This window comes from Aphelocoma coerulescens, chromosome 2 (assembly GCF_041296385.1).
Source record: "Aphelocoma coerulescens isolate FSJ_1873_10779 chromosome 2, UR_Acoe_1.0, whole genome shotgun sequence".
In the NCBI taxonomy this organism is placed as follows: Eukaryota; Metazoa; Chordata; class Aves; order Passeriformes; family Corvidae; genus Aphelocoma; species Aphelocoma coerulescens.
Window position 1 is genome coordinate 93,566,989 of NC_091015.1, and position 18,491 is coordinate 93,585,479.

At 38.5% G+C, this 18,491-nt stretch overlaps 1 protein-coding gene across 1 annotated transcript in view; it reads right to left on the reverse strand.

The window, feature by feature from the left end:
- Positions 1-18,491, reverse strand: part of ADCY2 (adenylate cyclase 2) — a 213,628-nt gene that overhangs the window by 29,286 nt on the left and 165,851 nt on the right. Inside the window, exon 16 of the mRNA XM_069004074.1 lies at positions 8,075-8,212. Coding sequence (XP_068860175.1) covers positions 8,075-8,212 — 138 coding nt within the window. The remainder of the gene's footprint in view (positions 1-8,074; positions 8,213-18,491) is intronic.

The window sequence follows — 18,491 nt, forward strand, 5'->3', positions numbered from 1 at the left end:
CTTCTCATCCTGTCTCTGGGCACCACTGAAGAGTCCGGCACCATCCTCTTGACACCTGCCTTTGAGGTATTTATATGCATGGAATAAACTGAATATAAAAATTGAATTTCTATATCTAGAATTATGCTCCTTTGCTCACAGCTACAAAACCTTAACAGCTCACTGTACCTCGTGCAGCTGGGGCTCAGACAGATCATGATGTTATAGGAGCTTAACACATTCTGCACATGGACATCACCCCAGCCACTAACACCACGCTCAGCAAATGTGAGGTAGCTTTCCTTCATTGGGACTCACCTAGGTAAATGCAGTTTATGCTTACTGTGAGCTCCAAGCAGTCTCATGGATGGTTATTGTAATTCAGCTGAGTTGACATTAAACCCACATAATTAATTAAAATCCTGAACTCATCGCCTGTCCACCTGATGAGCTTCCAACATGTATCAGAATTTCTTGTCACTAACCTGTCAGACCAACTATAATCTTGAGCTTTTTGCTACTAAATTTCATTCTAGTTCTTTTACTCAAATGTGGAAACCATGTGGAAACCACTAGAAAATGGACATATCGTGAACCAGCCATAAAATAGAAGAACCAGAGCACGTAAGACAGAAGGACTTAAGCACGTACACAGGGAAAGAGTCCATGGGGAGGTTGTGAGAAAGGAACAAGCAGCATTGGGGAGGATACGAATGAGGAAAAAGCAAAGGAAGAAAAGGATAAGAAAATGCCAACTGAAGGACAGTTGTGACATACACAACGGATGAGGTGACACACACATAGAAGAGCCAATCATAAAGCATTAAGTAGTGTGTGAAAATAGGCCTTAACCAATAATAATTATGCACGATTGTGCGTAGGGAAAGCAAGAATTGTATATTAGGGACAGTAATTCATCAACAAAATGGCTTCTGCCTGATTCACATTGAATCGTGTAGAGTCCATTGTTTCTCTCCGCACTCAAACCCACACCTGACTTCTTCCTTTCTAAAATTCCAAGCCATACCTCACAGACACTAACTGTCACCTTAATTCATTAGTGAATTTCATAGTTCCTCTTATACACTAAATATGAAAATCCACATGTGGTTGACTAGAGTAGAGATCCACAGGTCACCTCCCTCTCACACACTGTTCTCTGCAGGTCGTCACCGTGTAACCCACCCCTAAATTCTTTCTTCGTTTCTGTCTTTAACTACTGTTACAGAGAAAACCTGAACTGCTTCACTCAGAGCAACTAAATGTGGATCAAAATGGTTTATTGATGTACTAATGTTAAATCTCAGTCATAGTTCTGTACAGCCAAGTCTTGGAAACTTGCAAGGACAGAGACCCCACAATCCCCCTTAGCAACGGTCTCACCACTGTACATGCACAGTGACTTCTTTTGTCTTTCTAAACACTATCCAACCTCCCATGTCACCACCCAGGTTATGTTTTGTAGCTCTGCTGAGAAGAGTCTGAAACCATTATCTCTGTGACTCCCCTTCAGCAGAAGTCCAAGGTTGTGGATTTGCGAAGGTCTTCAATATGCCACGTATTACAAATACCAAGCTGGCACTCACCTGTGTTTGTACAGTTGCACTTTCAGGTTGTTTTCCTTCTCTAACATGACTGTGTATGTGAAACTACACATAATTAACCTGCCATCAGTGAAGTACAAAGTCAGGACCAGGATCAGTACCAGAAATATAACAGATAAACCACAAAAACAGACCCTACAAAATGTTAATAAAAACCTACAGATGTTGTAACATCCTTCTATAACTGATCCCAAAGAGCTCTAATGACGTGCACATGCAGAGAGTTACACCCACATCTGCCTCTTCCCACAGGATGTGTGGGTGAAATGCACACACTCCCTCTTCTGGGAATGCAGGGTTCTGGCACACTCTCCTGAAAGGAGATGCAGGTGCTCTAGTTTTATGTGCCCCTGTGCAGCTCCCTGCAAGCTGTCAATGCACATGCTGGAGAGTGAGCCCTGCGAGTCCATGTGCAGAGACAAACCTCAGCAGTGGTCCCTGCTTGTCCCAGCCCATGCTGTTTCCTGCCCATCTGCATGGCAGGCAGCTCACAGTATCTGACAGGGAGACTGCTCCTGCTGGCTGAGGCAGAGGTGTGATGCCAGAGGGGTGACTTATGACAGTGTCAAAATAGTGTTTTGACAGTCATCTGCTTTCACTCATAGCTCTCTGTCTCCTGTTACACACTTCCACATTGCCCAGAGAAGTTGTGGAGTCTCCCTGACTGGAGATACTCAAGAACCATCTGGACACAACCCTGTGCCATGTGCTGTGGGATGGCCCTGCTTGAGCAGGGAGGCTGGACCAGATGACCACTGTGGTCCCTTCCAACCTGACCCATTCTGTGATTCTGTGTTTTTTATACTTCTTTTCACATTATTTCCTTCTTTACTTAAGAATTTTCTGAAGAAGTTTGGTTACTTTTTGAGCCAGCTGATGCTCGCCTGCCTCTTTTAACAGGAATAATTTTGGGCAAAAGCCCTTCAGACAGCTTTGAGGATTTACTCCTCCTCCCTGCCTCCAGCTATTTAATAGCTTTTGTTAACAAGGGCATCTGCCAAGGGCCCCAACATCCAACTAACACTGCATATACTTTTTCTGTAAACATGAAATATTTAGTTTCAGAATCCCACCTTATGCATGTCCCCAGAGCAAAGATTATATAACATGAAGAACTCAAACACAATTATAATCTAGAAACACATATGGTATGCATATTTATATATGTTAATTTATATTAAAGCATTTTAATTTTGGTTTTGAACTTTGCACAAGGCACTTCTGACCTATAAATGTTACCTGTATACACAGAACATTATACGAAATATGTTATATCTTTGCATATATTAATAAATTAACCTATTAATAAAAAGGAAAAAAAAAGGATATGGAAGTGTTGTCACCTGCCATGAGCCAAACAACACTTATTTCTGAATGATGTGTTTTCACTTGTCTTTCTTGTCTCTCATCAGTTATCTACATCTGCTATCACGCTTTAAAGATACATATTGTTCTTCAACATAGTATTTTTTGTAAGAGTAGGTTCAGTCCTACTAAGCAGTCACACCTACTCAAATGACTCAAATGAAAGCAGTATTTTTTATGAATTCCAATGTTTGCCAGGAAATGTCTGAGCATGCTACCATTAAATTCTTATTTTAACTTCATATATTCTAACAGCTTTTTCTTTTCTTGCGTTCACATAACCTGCAATCCTCAGTTCTGAGTTTTCTGCCTCGCACAATGAAAATACCTGCTTTCAATGGGAGCCATGTGGTGACAGACCCTCCCCCCAAAACACGGGAAAAGCAAATTAGTGCATCTATTTTGTTCTTTGAAAACAACAACATAATACACTAGTTTAGATCTCATGAAAAGGAAGCCATCTTTCTCACTAAGGTATGAAAGCACTTGGATGTAGAATGCCTATCACAGCTTCCACTGAAAAATGCCAGTTGCTCTGGCAGGTGAGTCAGGACTTTTATTCCCAGATCCTCCCAAGAATGCCCCAAGAATAGCGTGAAAAATGACAAATTCTGCTATCATGCCCCCTCTTCACAAGCTCATAAGCAGAAGTTTAAGGACAGCCTGGAATGCTAAGTTCCTACCAAGACTATTGCGCATTTTTTTACTAAATAACAGTGATGCTGAGATATTGGTAAATTGTAAAGGGGTGGGTGATGAAAATCCAGAGAGCACTGAAATGCATTTAGCAGAATTTTTAGAGCATTTTGCCTCTGGGTTTGTACAAGACTTCTTAACATCAAAGTGCTCATGCATCTGTGTTATTTGGTGTGTTGTGGCGTGTCTCTTGATAACAGTCAAATGTACCAAATTAAAGTTGCTCAAAAATTTCTTTTTTATTAAAGTTTGGGTGGCAAGTGAAAATGCATGACTGTCTTTGTGCCACCATGTATTCAATTCCCAGCCCCCTGCAAAGGCAATATGCAGTGGCAAGTCCCTGTCTTGTTCTCTCTTGTCCCACCAACAAGAGAGATGAGGAGCCTGCTGGCCCTTTACAGACTCACACACCATGATTTCTGTGTTTGACAGATATGGAGACATCCTCACTTACAAAGGCAGTGACAGCACATCTCTTCCCACACCCTTGAAAGAAACCAGAACTGCTGTAAACATGATTTCAGAGCAGTGTCTCACCTGCTAGTGCATCTCCACTAATCAGACCTAGACTGATAGTGATTCTTTAAAGTTTCTTAAATCCTGTCTATAATCTGGAATAGATTTGTGACTGGGCACTGCAAGTACCACTTAAATAACATGACTTCAGCTGTACATTTCACTCTCTGCTTCCAACTCTCAGGCCAGGTCAACCTCTAGGGAGTGTCTGCTTATTCTTCTTGAAAGACATGCATTAGGCACCCTCCGAAACAGGGTCTTCAATGTGCCAGGCACTGTCAGGATGTATAATTAGAGTGTATGTGCCAAAGAGCTTGACAATTAAAAATACAAGGTCAGCAACTGTATTAACAGAGTCAGCTACACTCAAAGGAAGGTACATTAAAGAAAGTAACTTTCCACTAAGAGAATGAAAGCAGGTTTGATTAATTATTTGTCATTATTTAAAACAGGGTATCATTCATGACTTAGAGGAGGCTAATACTTGCATCATTAAAGGCAGCTCGTGCTCACGGACGTACATTAACCAATGGAGCAAAAACACTCAAACCTCTCAGTATTCACATTCCTAAACACATGTTCTTTCAGAGGAAACAGTCCAGTTGCTAAAATTCACTGGATGAAAAGACAGGAAAGCAAGTAATATCTACAGAAGGGCCACAAAGATTATCAGAGTGCTGCAGCATCTCTCCTATGAAGAAAAGGCTGAGAGAGCTGGGGTTGTTCAGCCTGAACAACTCTCCAGGGAGACCTTAGAGCACCTTCCAGTACCTGAAGGGCCTACAAGAAAGATGGGGAAAAACTTTGGAGCAGGGTCTGTTGTGACAGGACAAGGGGTAATGGTTTTAAACTAAAAAAGGGTAGATTCGGACAAGATGTAAGGAAACATATTTTTTATGATGGGGGTGGTGAGGCACTAGAACAGGCTTCCCAGAGAGGTGTTGGATGCCCCATTCCTGGAAACACTCAAAGTCAGGTTAGACAGGGCTCTGAGCAACCTGATTTAGTTGAAGATGTCCCTGCCCATGGCAAGGGGGATTTGAACTGTGTGACCTTTTAAGATTCTTTTGAACCCAAACTACTCTATTACTCTATGATCCTGAATCTTAAAGCTGGTAGAGTAGTTAAGAGTTAGTGGGACAGTATAACCCTGAGATCTTGTTGCTGTGCCAAGAACCATTCATGCATTTGCTGCAGAAGTCACTGAAACCAAGAGCTGTTGCAGGACTCTTTCATCATGCCATGTTCCTTGAGATCACATGGATCCCAGAGGATGGTGAGGCACATTCCTTTGATGTATTGTATGCAGTCATTCCTTCAGCTTCCAACTATTGATCCTTTGCAGTCATGCAGTTCTACTGTCCCTCTGGATTGCTGTGTGCAGGATACTTTCTCACGTTCAGTTTAAAGCAGGTCAGCTTGACAAAAACAGCCTTCCTCAGCCACTGACAGTTGTCCTACTCTCCATACAGCACCAGACCTAATGCTGAATGGATCACCAGATCTAATGTGTACCCTCTCCCTTCAGCTCAGAAGTATTTGATACTTGTGTCATGTTAGCTGATTTTTAACTTCCCTCCATTAATCAGAACTACATACATCTCTAACTTGAAGAAGAAATTCAGATGTTTGCTAAAACACCTAATTTCAAACAAAATTGCCCCCCCACTCTTTTCCACTGTCCCTTGACCATGAAGACTGAGTTTTATTTGACATTTTGGTCTTAATGATGATTTATTAGGTGTGGCATGGTTAGACACTTTTTATCTCCGTTAAATCCTAATGGCTACATTTTGCCTTTTTTAACTGAAAGGGTTCATGGAAATAAATGCAGTTAATGGACTCTGCTATTAAGTATATGTTGCTTGGAGATATAATAATGATGCTTCAGAGTCTCTCCCACAATTTGCTAATGCAAATTTCACAGTCACATTTGAAGTCATTTTTGCTAGTCAAACTATTCAGGTTTAGTTTCAAGGTGGAAATTGTACTTAAAATTATCATCTCATGAATATCATGGAACATGATTATTTGTAACATTGTAACATTGCTGATAAGGCACTGAGACTTTAAAATACAGCCTATTAGGTTTTACTATAATATTCAGTCCACATAAAATTAAAACCTCTATCTAAAAATTATGTACTGAACAACTCATTTTTTTTGCTAGAATGTCTTTTACTACTTGAAGGCCAAATCTGAAATGGACTGTACACACTAGCAGAACTTTAAGCAAAAAACAGTTGCTGACTATATCTCCTTTTACATTTTTTAACTTACTAAATAACCATATGCACAAAGTCTCACTTTAAACCCAAGTAAGTTCTTTCTTTTCTTCTGATCTATTTACAGAGTTGAAAATAAGGGAAAATCTAGCCTGATCTTCATTTTACAAGGTACTACATCTCTGGGGTTTATGCTGTTGCATAACTTTTGCATGGCTCAAGGTTATAATTCAAAAAGGCACAGAATCTTCAGCTAATGGAGAATCAACAGCTTTTCAGAATAATTGTTTCTGTTGCTAACTGCTTTCACGGCTGCAAAGTCAGCTTATATTCTCATTTCCAGCCACTGCTTCTTTGAGTTTCTCTTCTCCCAGCCTTACACACTAAATTCAGCTAGGTGAATTTTAGATTTTGAAAATGGAATTGGTTTCGAGTTTCTCTCCTCTCCTTCAAAAAGAGAAGGAAAAAGAAAGAAGAGAAAACTAACATTAATAAAATAGGAAAATTTAACAGTAAAAATGTGGAGAACACTCTACCAGAAATTTCAAGTGTTCACATTTAAAAGCCCACATTACATAATTTGGACAAGTTTAGTACTTAGTGTAACAAATGATTGACTAAGGGTCCCCTGAAATGTGAGAAAACAAAATAAAACAGTGTAGATACCATCAATCTCTAAGTCCTTTATGAATCCTAAGTAACAAAAGTACCACAACTCAGGGAAGCATTAGAGCTGCAATTTCAAAAGCACTGAAATGTGAATCTTACTCACTTGAAACATGAATAATATCTATGCATTAATGTTGTAATGAAAACATTGCCTAAATAAATGTTAGAGTTCCTATTTTGAAGATACAGAATTGAACTGGAACACTTTCACAGATTTACAAACAGAATCCACCTTAGCCAACAAGACAAAACAAAGGAAGATTTTTAATCCCATATACTGCTCATCCATTAGAGAACAGACCCTTCAGACTGAACGAGATCATTAAGATTCATGCTTTAAGAGCACTAATGCCAAATTTACTCTATAATTGCTACAGTTGCAAAAGAATAATAGAATTACATGGATTTTCCTGGTTAGGAGAGAAAAGCACAGGTTGAAATCACTTAAGCAGACATAAGCCCTAATGAATTTGTAGTTCAGTACTGTTGAAGTTTCGATGTAACTTTGATTTTCTTTCTTATTTTAGAAAAAGACAAGCACGTGAAATCAATAATGTATACATTATGGTCATTTTGGGGTCAGCAGAGGAGCATCATAAAACTGAATAGAGCTTAGTTTGTTTCATACAAACTCTTCCATGCATCCTGTGAGGAGATACTTCATTTATTCAGAAGGGCTGTTTTCCTAAGCAATGCATAGATGACTAAGGGAGTCATCTATGCACAATTCAAACCTGGGATTTAATTGTTTTCTATTCATTATAAATAATATTTTTCTTTAGCAAATTTAGCCAGGGTCTGAGCTCTTGTTGAGCATCCTGCTTGCAGAGGTCTCCATTACACAGCATGATTTTTTTTTTGCTTTGCTTTACATTTCTGTCTCTGGCAATTGTTATCACATATGTTCCTGGCATAGCCACAGACCATAAATTTAACATCTAAACAAATATTGAATAACACAACAACAAAAAATCTTAAATGAGCAAAGAAAACCAGGAAAAATTACCCTTTTTCCCTTACCATGTTGAATACAGCCATGGTTAATATTATAGCAGTGGTTGTGAATGTAAGAGTGATCCTTGGCCAAGGACGGTTTGCAATTATTCCAGATGATTTCAGGATCCACAACAACGAAGCTGATGCTTTCTTGCTACATTGCTAAGCACAAGGAGTTTAGAAAAGAGAAAAAAAATATCTTTAGTATATTTAATTAGTATAAACAAGGGTAGAACTAAGACACCTCAAAATTGAAGGCAGCATCAATCTTGAAACATTGTACAGAACTATTTAACTATGATAGTCTCATGAGAATTACAGATCATGATTAAACATGAAAAGAAAGTGAAATTTATTTAAAATATCTGCGATAACATCACTTCCATTAAATAATTATAATTTGAAAGTACCTTACTAAACATTCAGTATATATTATTATAATAGCAAAATACAGAGTTGACAGCAGTGTTATCACCTTTAACATCAGCAAAACCCTTGAAAATAAACTGACATGCCTTGACTGAATTGAAAGAGTCACATTTAGTAGCCTCTGGAAACTTCAAAATGTAAATAATGACTCTGCAAAGTCTTTTACTCAGAATAAAGGCTAGCTATATCCCTGCAGCCCACAAAACAGGAGCGTTTCCGGAGTTTTCTTTCATTTTTTTGGAATCTTGTTTAATAATTAGTTTTAAATGGAAAATAACTCAGCAAAGCAAATCAACCTTCACTAAAACTATCTAGAAGGCAAATAAGCATTTCATAGAAAACTGGACTTAAAATTTGACACAAAGAGTATTCAGTGAATAGAACAATTTTTTTTATGTAGTGGCAAAAATTAACAATAAAAAACTCTTGACTCATTTTATCTGCTTCTAAGAAGACATTGCGAAGTCTCCATTCATACATGCATAGTGCCTAGAGGCACAAGAGGCTCACACAAAATAAACAACAATTTTTGACACATCCAATAAACATTAATTTTCCCAAAACTTTAACAATGAGGAGATAAGGTTGCCTAGAAGCATCTTGTGCCCTTTCCAAATGTCAAATTCAGTTTTATGGAAACCTCTGTAAAAAAGGCAAAGAAAAGTTAAGGAACATGACAATCCCACAAAAATAATTGGTTTTTTCAATGTGTTTTCTCTATTTACTTAATATTATCCGAGATTGCTCTGCATATTGTTTTCACCCCAGCCCCAGCCATCAGCAGAGATACAAGCTCAGGAATGAGAACTCAAGCACAAAAAACCACCAAACACAGGACTTAACTTACAGCACTGATCTATTTGCTCAGGTTCAATAGCTATGGCACATTATGCTAAATTACACCACTACCCAACACATGTGATGCATTTTGCATGAAGGTCTTTATCGTACTGTACATAAGCATTTCACTCCTAATTATGCATTATCTGGACAACTCTGCTGCATATGCAGAACTTTTTTTACATATTGTTTCCTTTTATGACAGGGAGTTTTGCTGAATTGGACAGGTTCTGAGATCAGTTTCAGGAAGGTCAAAACAATCACTGGAGTCTCAAGGATGGACAAAGAAAAGGGGAAAAAACAGGCAGCTTTTATACACACATTACTCCTCCCCCATATTAAAACCCCACCCAAATACATAAACTCAAGGAACCTGCATTTTTGAACAAAAAAATCCTGCTCAAAAGGCTTTTTGAGCTCCCCAACCTTGTTCTTCATGCCTAAGTACACAGCAAATTTCAAGATAATTTGAATCCACACGTAGTTTTAGAGAAGTTTTGTCATCCCTCCCACTTCAATATAGTAAAAAGCACAAAGCATTGATTGCTGCTGCTGCTGCTACAGAAGGGGAGTGTTCCGATGGATGCAGGGAATGGATCTGTGTGAAAATGAATCATTTAGTTCTCTGTCTAGTCTGCCTAAAACCCACTGAGTCAGGGAGCATGGATTTATGGCAAATTAGAACAGTCAAGAAATCATGCCTTAATTACTCTTTACCTTTATCATAGCTCACATGGAACTTTATTACAACTTAACCTACATTGTTACATGATTTTCTTGGAAATTTAAAAGCAGCTGGAATAGTTTAAGTTGCATTAGGGACAAAACTAGGCAAGTACACTGAGAAAGTACTAGGAATATGAAATAGCTAAGAAATTATATCTATAAAGCTGTACACTCTGTTCTTTCTGAATTACATTACAGGGAGATATACTGTTCAAGGAAAGTCTTTAGGATTAGAAATTCCAAGAAAATAAGCTAATGATAGAAATAAATTATCTGGTCTAAATCAGATATATTTTATTATGAATTTTACAGGGTTTATGTTAACTGATGAGAGGCTAATCAAATCAAACACAAAGACCTGGTGATGATCAAAAGGGCAATGACAGTTTATGAGTAACCTCATCAACAGAAGCCACTGAATTTGCTGCTTCTAAGACCACTGAAAGAGGTTGCTACAGTCGTGATTTCTGATGGAAAACCTACCAAGAAGCCTCAATGAAAAACACTTCCTTTCCAGGATGCCCTGCAGAGTAAGGGTGATTCCTGCCTAAAAGGGTAGCAGGCTGGCACAGGACAGTTAATTTTGCAAGTGAGCAGAATGAAACTTGGGATTGTGTAAAACACTATGGTATATCTTAAGGGCATACTGGGTATGTGGAAAACCTACATGACATTTAGGGGATGGGACACTTAAGAGAGGAAAGGAAGACATGAATGTGGATCAGATAAGTACAAGCATAGGTAGATGGATACGAGAAGGGATGAAAGGAAAGAGATGAAGGTGAAAACTTTTCTAAATGAGTCTGTTGCATATTGTTACTAAATTTTATCTCTATCTTCTGTGTAAGTGCAGTCCTTATTCTGAGCCTTCATGTCTGTGAATGGTAATAAACTTCATGCTGGACTAGATGGCAAGGGGCACAGGATGGGTGCCAGCCACTGGAGAGAGATATGGGTGAGGCAACTGAGGGCTGGGTGTCAGTAGCTGAAGTGTGTCAGACCAGCCCCTGGGGAAACCCACAGGGTGTGTGGGGGCATGTGTGTAACCATTAAGAACATTCAGACAGAACTCGTTGGCAAGTAGGAGATCAACATTTGGAAAGACCCAAGGTTTGAGCTAGTCACTTTATAAAGGGGGCAGAGCTGGGTATGGATATTGTATTGACTAAAATTCCACATGCAAGACCCACAAGTGGAAGTGTGCCTGTAGACGAGCACAGTCAGGAAGTGTATATGCCATCAGTCCTGATCCTCCAGAAAGAAGGAACTAGACCATCAGTGTTGATCTTGTTTACATGAGTGTTGCTTGTTGTTATGTGGGTGCTGTAAGAGAGCTGTTCTGTCCATGGATCTTTGTGACTGCTCCTCTGTGTACGGTATATGCCCGTTTTCCTATTGGGAATACATGCCCAACCTCACTACAGGTTGCACCTGGGACTTCAGTGGGAGTGGGACAGGAGGATCCCCTCCCTGGATTTTAAATTCCATCAAATTGTTCTTCAGTGGGTCAAGAAGGAGCACTTCCCAGCTGCTGAACTCCACTGGGCTCAACAAGTTCTAGCAGCTCTTACTTTGAATTTTGAAACTTTAAAAACCACAGCTCAATAACAAATGCAAAACAATGTTGTAAAAAAAGTTGCTTTCATGTTTTAGTAGTGCTACTCAATGTAAATTTAGTTTTCTCTGCTCATATGAACAATTTGTGTTATCTTAATTCTGAGGATAAAATTAATTTCACATAGAAAATCTCTGGTTAATCCAAGTATCTAAATACAAGAATTCTGTCACCAAATGAGGGTGACTTTTCAAACTTTTCTACTTTAACATCAATGCTTACAATTGTTAAATCTGAACTTTCTTTGTATTTGAAAGCAATCATTGAAAAAAATTAAAATATAGAATTGCTGAGACTACTTAGCATTGTCCATGCTGAGAACAGCATGTATTGCTGAGAACCACCTTTGTTTTCCAAGTACGTGGAAAGCAGGTACAGACTTAGGCACCTTCTGTACGAAAATTCCTTGCAATAATTCCAATTTTTCTTTGCTTACAAGATTTTTGAACAGTATCACCTGACCTTGTTAATACATTTTAGCAAGGAGGAACTAATTGGCCTGATTTTCTATATTTCTTTAAAAAACTCTTTTTCTGCTACCACTAAGGAAAAACAAACAAACAAAAAAGGCAACTTTATCACTAAGAAAAGGTCTGGAAACAACATAAACTTCTGGAAACAATATACCATTCAATCAATGTGATTAATCAATAAACAGATTCAACTCTTTCCATTGCTATTGCTGAATTATGGACACTGCTGGCTCTAACTGGAAGAACAATGTGAGTGATGTTAAGAGGGTAACTTCAAAAATGAAGTTGTAGATAGTTATTTCCACTTGTCAAACAGAAGCACAACAGGGTGATGTATTTCTTACCAGGCTGCTTAATCCACAGCTCTGAGTTCTGGAAGGAAAAGACCCCTGTTTATTTGGTATGTCTGCCATGCCCACCTTGTTTGTTAAGCCAATGAGGGTCCTGAAAGGAAAACTTGCGGCAAAACCCTTAAAAATCTTAAAAAACCTTAAAAATCTTTAAGCCATTGAGTAGATATTCCTTGGAAAACACGAAAGAATACACTGTTGAATAACAATTTTCTGTGTGAATACCAGATTTGCTGAACTTCATTTCACTTTTGAGCAGTCCAAATCCAGTCTGTATGTAGTACAACTGCAGCATTTCAGTACAGCTGAAAATTTGGGGAATCCCTGGAAGTGGTGGGGTGGAGTAACTGGAACTGGAGTGGTGGGGTAATCATTAAAACTACTCTTAAGAGCAGAATTATGCTTATATATATTCAGAGCAGAATATATTTATTTTGCTGATTCCATCATCCTTATTTTGTTGTAAATATTATGTCTCCTTTGAAATTTTCTGAATAAAATGGAGAATGAGATTTAGGAAAGAAAGTGATCAGTTCTTGAAAGCATGCAGTAGGATAAGACATTGGATCTCAGTAGCATTAGAGAGTATCAGAGTGTTTATTCTAAGTAGAGCTGGCAGAATATGGTTCAGTATTTATCATTTACTGACTAGAAATAATAGGTATTTGTAGTATGAGAGGTGACTAATGTATTACCTTTTCATCTGAACATGTTAAATCTGATATGACAGTACAGCATGATAATGAGTAATAACTTATTTTGAATATTCAGGACATTACAATGTATCCTGTGTTGTCTTTCTACACACAAAAACCTACTTCAGCATTTAATAAAATGAATGCTGTCTTTCTGAGTAGGACCAGGAAACTGGTGTGAGAATTAATTGTGACAGCTCTGTCGTAGATGAAAGACAGTGTTGCAAGAGCTGTCACACTTCTCCTTTACATGCAAGCTGAGGTTGGAACACCTTCACTGAAAACTTCTTATTTACAGAAAGCCAGTGAATCACATTTTCTATAGCTCTATTGTTGTTCTTTTAATTTTACATTCAAATACAACTCGATATTTTACCAATACTGATGCTTCAAAAATGCCATCAAGAGAAACAAAATTTATATTTTTTTTACATGCTCGTTTTTACTCAGAGTTGAAGAAGATACTAAAGTTCAAACCCAAAGAGCTTGATGACAGCAATTACACTGACCTAAGCTTGGAGAAGGGGGATTTTGCTATATAGGCACAAGCTTTTACTTACATATTTATTAATGCTTCTAATGTTGACAAAAAGGACCAAAGTACTTCTAAAATGAGTAGTGTAACACCAAGCTTTTGAATTCCACAGTGGCACCTGTAAATCTAAGCCAGGCATTTTGAATCATACAAAATGTATCCAGGTGAAAAGTCTACTCAATTTATATTCCATGCAACTGGCTGGACAAAATCTAGAATCCTAAATAAATAACAGCAAAAACTAAAGTCAGTATCACATTTTTAATTTCACCATACGTTGCAGTGTTAATTATCCTTTACAATGGGTCATGTTAAAATGGCCACGTGGTTCACTTCAGCTGTGTCATTCAAAGGAAAGAACAGGTCAGTGACCTGCACAAATATGCCTTTAGGCACTCAGAGTTCAGTCCTGGCACTTCCTGTGCTGCTTTCCTCACTCAAGAAAATGTACAGTGACTGCGTTATAAGCTATTTTAAGTTAAGATGTTCTCAGTCCCTCCCATCAAGGTTTTTGTTTTTCTCAGAAAATATTTAAAGAGCCATTGGTTTTGAGAAGAATCAAACCAGAATGACATTTTAAGGACAATGCTCAAGGCACTGAACTAGAGGAAGGAGTTCTTGAATGCTATGTTCTACATTGTCTGAGACTTGATCTCCAAGTGAGATGGTACCATCCAAAACCTGTCTCACACAACAGGAGCTCTGATCTGTGGCCATACTCTGGTACTAGCACATCACAGATATCACCTCCAGGTAATACATGTAAAGACCATTGAAAACAATCTGGATGCTCTCTGCTTTCCTGCTTTTTTAATGACCATAGGAAAAATTGTGTGCACACCAGGAAGCACACTTGGATATCTCTTCATGTGAAAGTAACTTACAATCTCATCATGGGCAAAGACACTAAAGGGCAGCATTGCTAGATTTTAAAAGTTATTAAAAGAGAATTTTTGGCAAAGCAGACAAAAGGAATGTGGTTTTCACCAAGTCAGGCAAGTTCTTCAGCTGCCTTCAATCATGTAACCAATGTCGTAAACATGTAACTCAAGAAGCTGAGTAAGAAGAATGATTTTTGTTACTTAAATCAGTACATTTATAACAATTCCTGAAGTCTGAACATGGTACTTAGTTAAGTGGTGATGGATTTGCTGTTGTAGTGCCTGTGCTAGAGACTCATCAGAATGACTTTTAGGATTGATGAGCCTTTTTCATGGACCCTGTTGTAGGTGCCAAAGTGCCTCTTAAGGTTCTCCTTGCCTTCCACTTTTTTAATTTTCATTTAAAGGCAAAGCCTTACTGCTGAAGAAACTAAAGGGCCTGGATCTTTCATCTGTATCTGCATTAAGAGACACTCACATCAAAGGTAAAAATGCAGATCGAAAATAATTTCCAAGTAGTGCTGGTACTGATATTCCTTTCCTTGCAGAGCTTTTAAATACCTTATGTGTACACAGTTGTTCTGACTGTACCTAAGTACCAATGCCAATTGCTTTAGAGTAAAATATAAATCCCTGCAAAATAAAAAGGTATAGATTGTGTACCACTCTTTATACAGTGGTGTGGTGTAAATAATGTGCTCTCTTCTAGCAGGGACAGGGCTGCTCATGTACTGGCTGCCCTTTGTCAGAGGTGACCTTAAATCAGAACATCTTTCTCAACTGTGAAGCCAGTTATTTTCTGCTGTTTGTTTTGCTGGCATTGTGTTCTGCTAATTCCATGATTCAACTGGGTATTTAAGGGACACTATAAACATGTTCAGATGACACGACATTACTTCTATCTCCTCTGTTAGCTTAACTAGTCAAATAGGTTTGCAAGGCATAAACACACGCAACAAAAAACCATCTCATATTAATGGAAGTAACTGGCACAAAGAGTATGTCATATTGATTAAGTGCATGTGTGTCCCAGGTAATGCAAACAGATTTTTGAGACAGTACGTGCATCAATGCATAAGGAACATCTGCTTGAGATTAATACTTCTTTGGCCAGCTACCTCCGCTACCCCAAAGATCTTTCCTTTACATGCTTAGTGTGGGTTTTTTTTTCTACTGGATGCATTACATTTTCCAATGTATCACTTAGGTACCAGATGTCTGCTTCCTTGCATTCACAGCAGGAGGTAAAACACATCTAACACTTTCCAGGTCTGAAGTGTTTCACATGCATTCTGTGAATTCGTCTATACTTCAGGAAGATAAAGACAAGAGATGCAGAAAATAAATGAGCTAAAGGACAATCACTGTCCTCTATCCCTCTACTTGGGAAGGAAACCTCTCATGGAAAATTCAAAGAAAATATTCAAAATTAATTAAAAAGAAGGGCCTACATTTAAAGTAAGAAAATATAAGACAAAAAGGATCTTTATGACCAAAAATACTCATAATCTTTAAGAGCATGAGTATCTCTGAATACTGTGACTCTCCAAAAAAAAAAAAAAAAAATTATAGGCACAAAAAAAGCAGTTAGAACATAAAAGATAAAAATTCGTTTCAAGCTTCAGGATGAATACCATTTCAGCTAGGATTGAGCAAGGTTTAATGCTTATGGGCAAATGACTGTTTCTGTGAGAACTGTCAGCTCTCTCTGCCCTCGACCTGTTTGCCCAAGCCCAGCAGGGAAGGACACACCACAAAGACAGGCTCTGGAAGTCTGTAACCTCCTTATTTGTGCTACTACTCTGCTGCATCGTTTGATGGAAAAATGCCTACTCTTCTCTAATGGCTGATATTCTCACTCCACAGCAGACTGAGATGGACCAGTGCTGCAGTGCTGCTGGACAGTAGAATCAATTAGTAAACTCAGGGTGAAATGCTGAGCGTAAATCTCTTCTTACAATATTGTAATTAAATTCCATAAGAGCTAGTAATTTTAGCATTACAGTCTGGATTTCTTTTTTTTTAAATTTTGCCAATGAAAATAAAATCATACAGATAAACTTGTTCAATGTTGGTTTTTGTGTGACTTACTCTGTGGTGGGGACAGACATTTATGATAGGTGAACACTGAGAGTGGAAAGTGTCAAAAGTACTAAGACAAGCACATAACACAGTGATAGCCAGGTGTCCTAATCTGAACTTAGATTTTGCTGTCTTTACTGGCTTTACAGGTCCCACTTTGTAACTCTCGTAACAGTTCTGTAAATATTTGACTACTACTGCAAGTTTATGTACCAGGTGCTAGTGCTCAGGCTGGTGGTGAGGCCTGACCCTGGCTGGGCACCTTGGGAACACCAGGGCAAGAAAGAGCCCAAAATGTTGGGCAGAGAGAGGAGGAAGGAGCAAAAAGGGAGAAACAGCAGAAGGAACACCAAGGTTGGAGGACTGGGCACTCCATGCTGGAGCAGATAACCACTCTGCAGCCCATGGAGAATACATGCTGGAGCAAGTGATGCTCCTGAAGGAACTGCAGCCTGTGGAGACCCTACAACTGAGCAGGATGGAATTGTGAAAGGAAGGAGCAGAAGAGAGAAATGTCTCAGTACCAACCACTCTCCAGCCCTACTTGTACTGCCTGATGGTAGGTAGAGGACTCTGGAGCAGACGCGTGAAGGGGAGTTTGGGATAGGGAGGAGTAATAGTGTGGCTTTAATGTTTGTTTTTGTTTCTTACTACACTAATCTCTTCTAATTGGATATAAATTAAATCAATTATCCCCAAGTTGAGTCTGCTTTTGCTATGAAAGTAATTGGTCAGTGATCTCCCCACCTTATCTCAAGCCATGAACCTTCTCATCCTATTTTCCTGCCCCATCTTTCTGAGTAAGGCAGAGTGTGTGAGCAGCTGGGCGGTGTCTGACCTGTAGCTAACTCACCATATTTTATCTGTCACAGTCAGACAGGCACAAAAAAATCTTGGGTTTTTTTATTGCATTCTTAGAAGAGAGATATTTGGTGATTTTAAACTCTGTAATTGTGTGCAGGTACATGTACACACAAGCAAATCCACATTTACTACATGCCTTCTATACGGGATTACAAAATCTTTAGAAAAAGAGGTGTGAAAAACCCCAAATAAACCCAAACCAATTCAGTCTTAGGATGATAAAGCCTGATTTCTGTTAACACTGTCACTGTTGTATGAAAACTCAGATATTGATAGCAGTTTCTTTGGAACTTTAGACTTTTTCTTCTACAAAGAAAATGTTTACAGTTATGGATCAGATAGTTCAACAAATATGCTACCAAAATATGACATAGGGTGTCACTGTGGTTAAAGCTGCAAAACAATACTTGGATTTTGACACAAAGGAAAAAATCTTAGGGAGAGAACAAGGGAAAGAAAAACCTACTGCTTCTTTTTTTAGCTGCTTCTCACCCATCACCTTAAGAACTACATCCATGCACATGAAGGAGAGACAACACTGCATCAACTATGGTCATAACTTTCTGAAATCTTGTTAGCAGCACAGCTTCTGTGTTAGAGCAGCTGAACTGACAAAGACATGGCCATAACTAACTCTCCTGTTCAAGTTATTTAGGTTAGAACATACCAACTGGCAAGTCAGCAGAAATGCAATGACAGGTCTCCATTTCTGGGAACTATTTACAGTACTTATGTGACATGGGCAAAAAGTCATAGAAAATAGGTGTTAAATGTTGTTCAAGTGGCACAACTGTACAACTCTGACTTGGGATATTGCTTAGCCACCCTTTAAATGCAGAAAAATGTATTTGTATTCCTCCTAAGTAACACTATAAATAAAAGCCCCAGGAGAATGTAAGTGCCAGCACTTCTTGATACCATTTCATCAGCACCTCTTTTTCCTACAGGAAA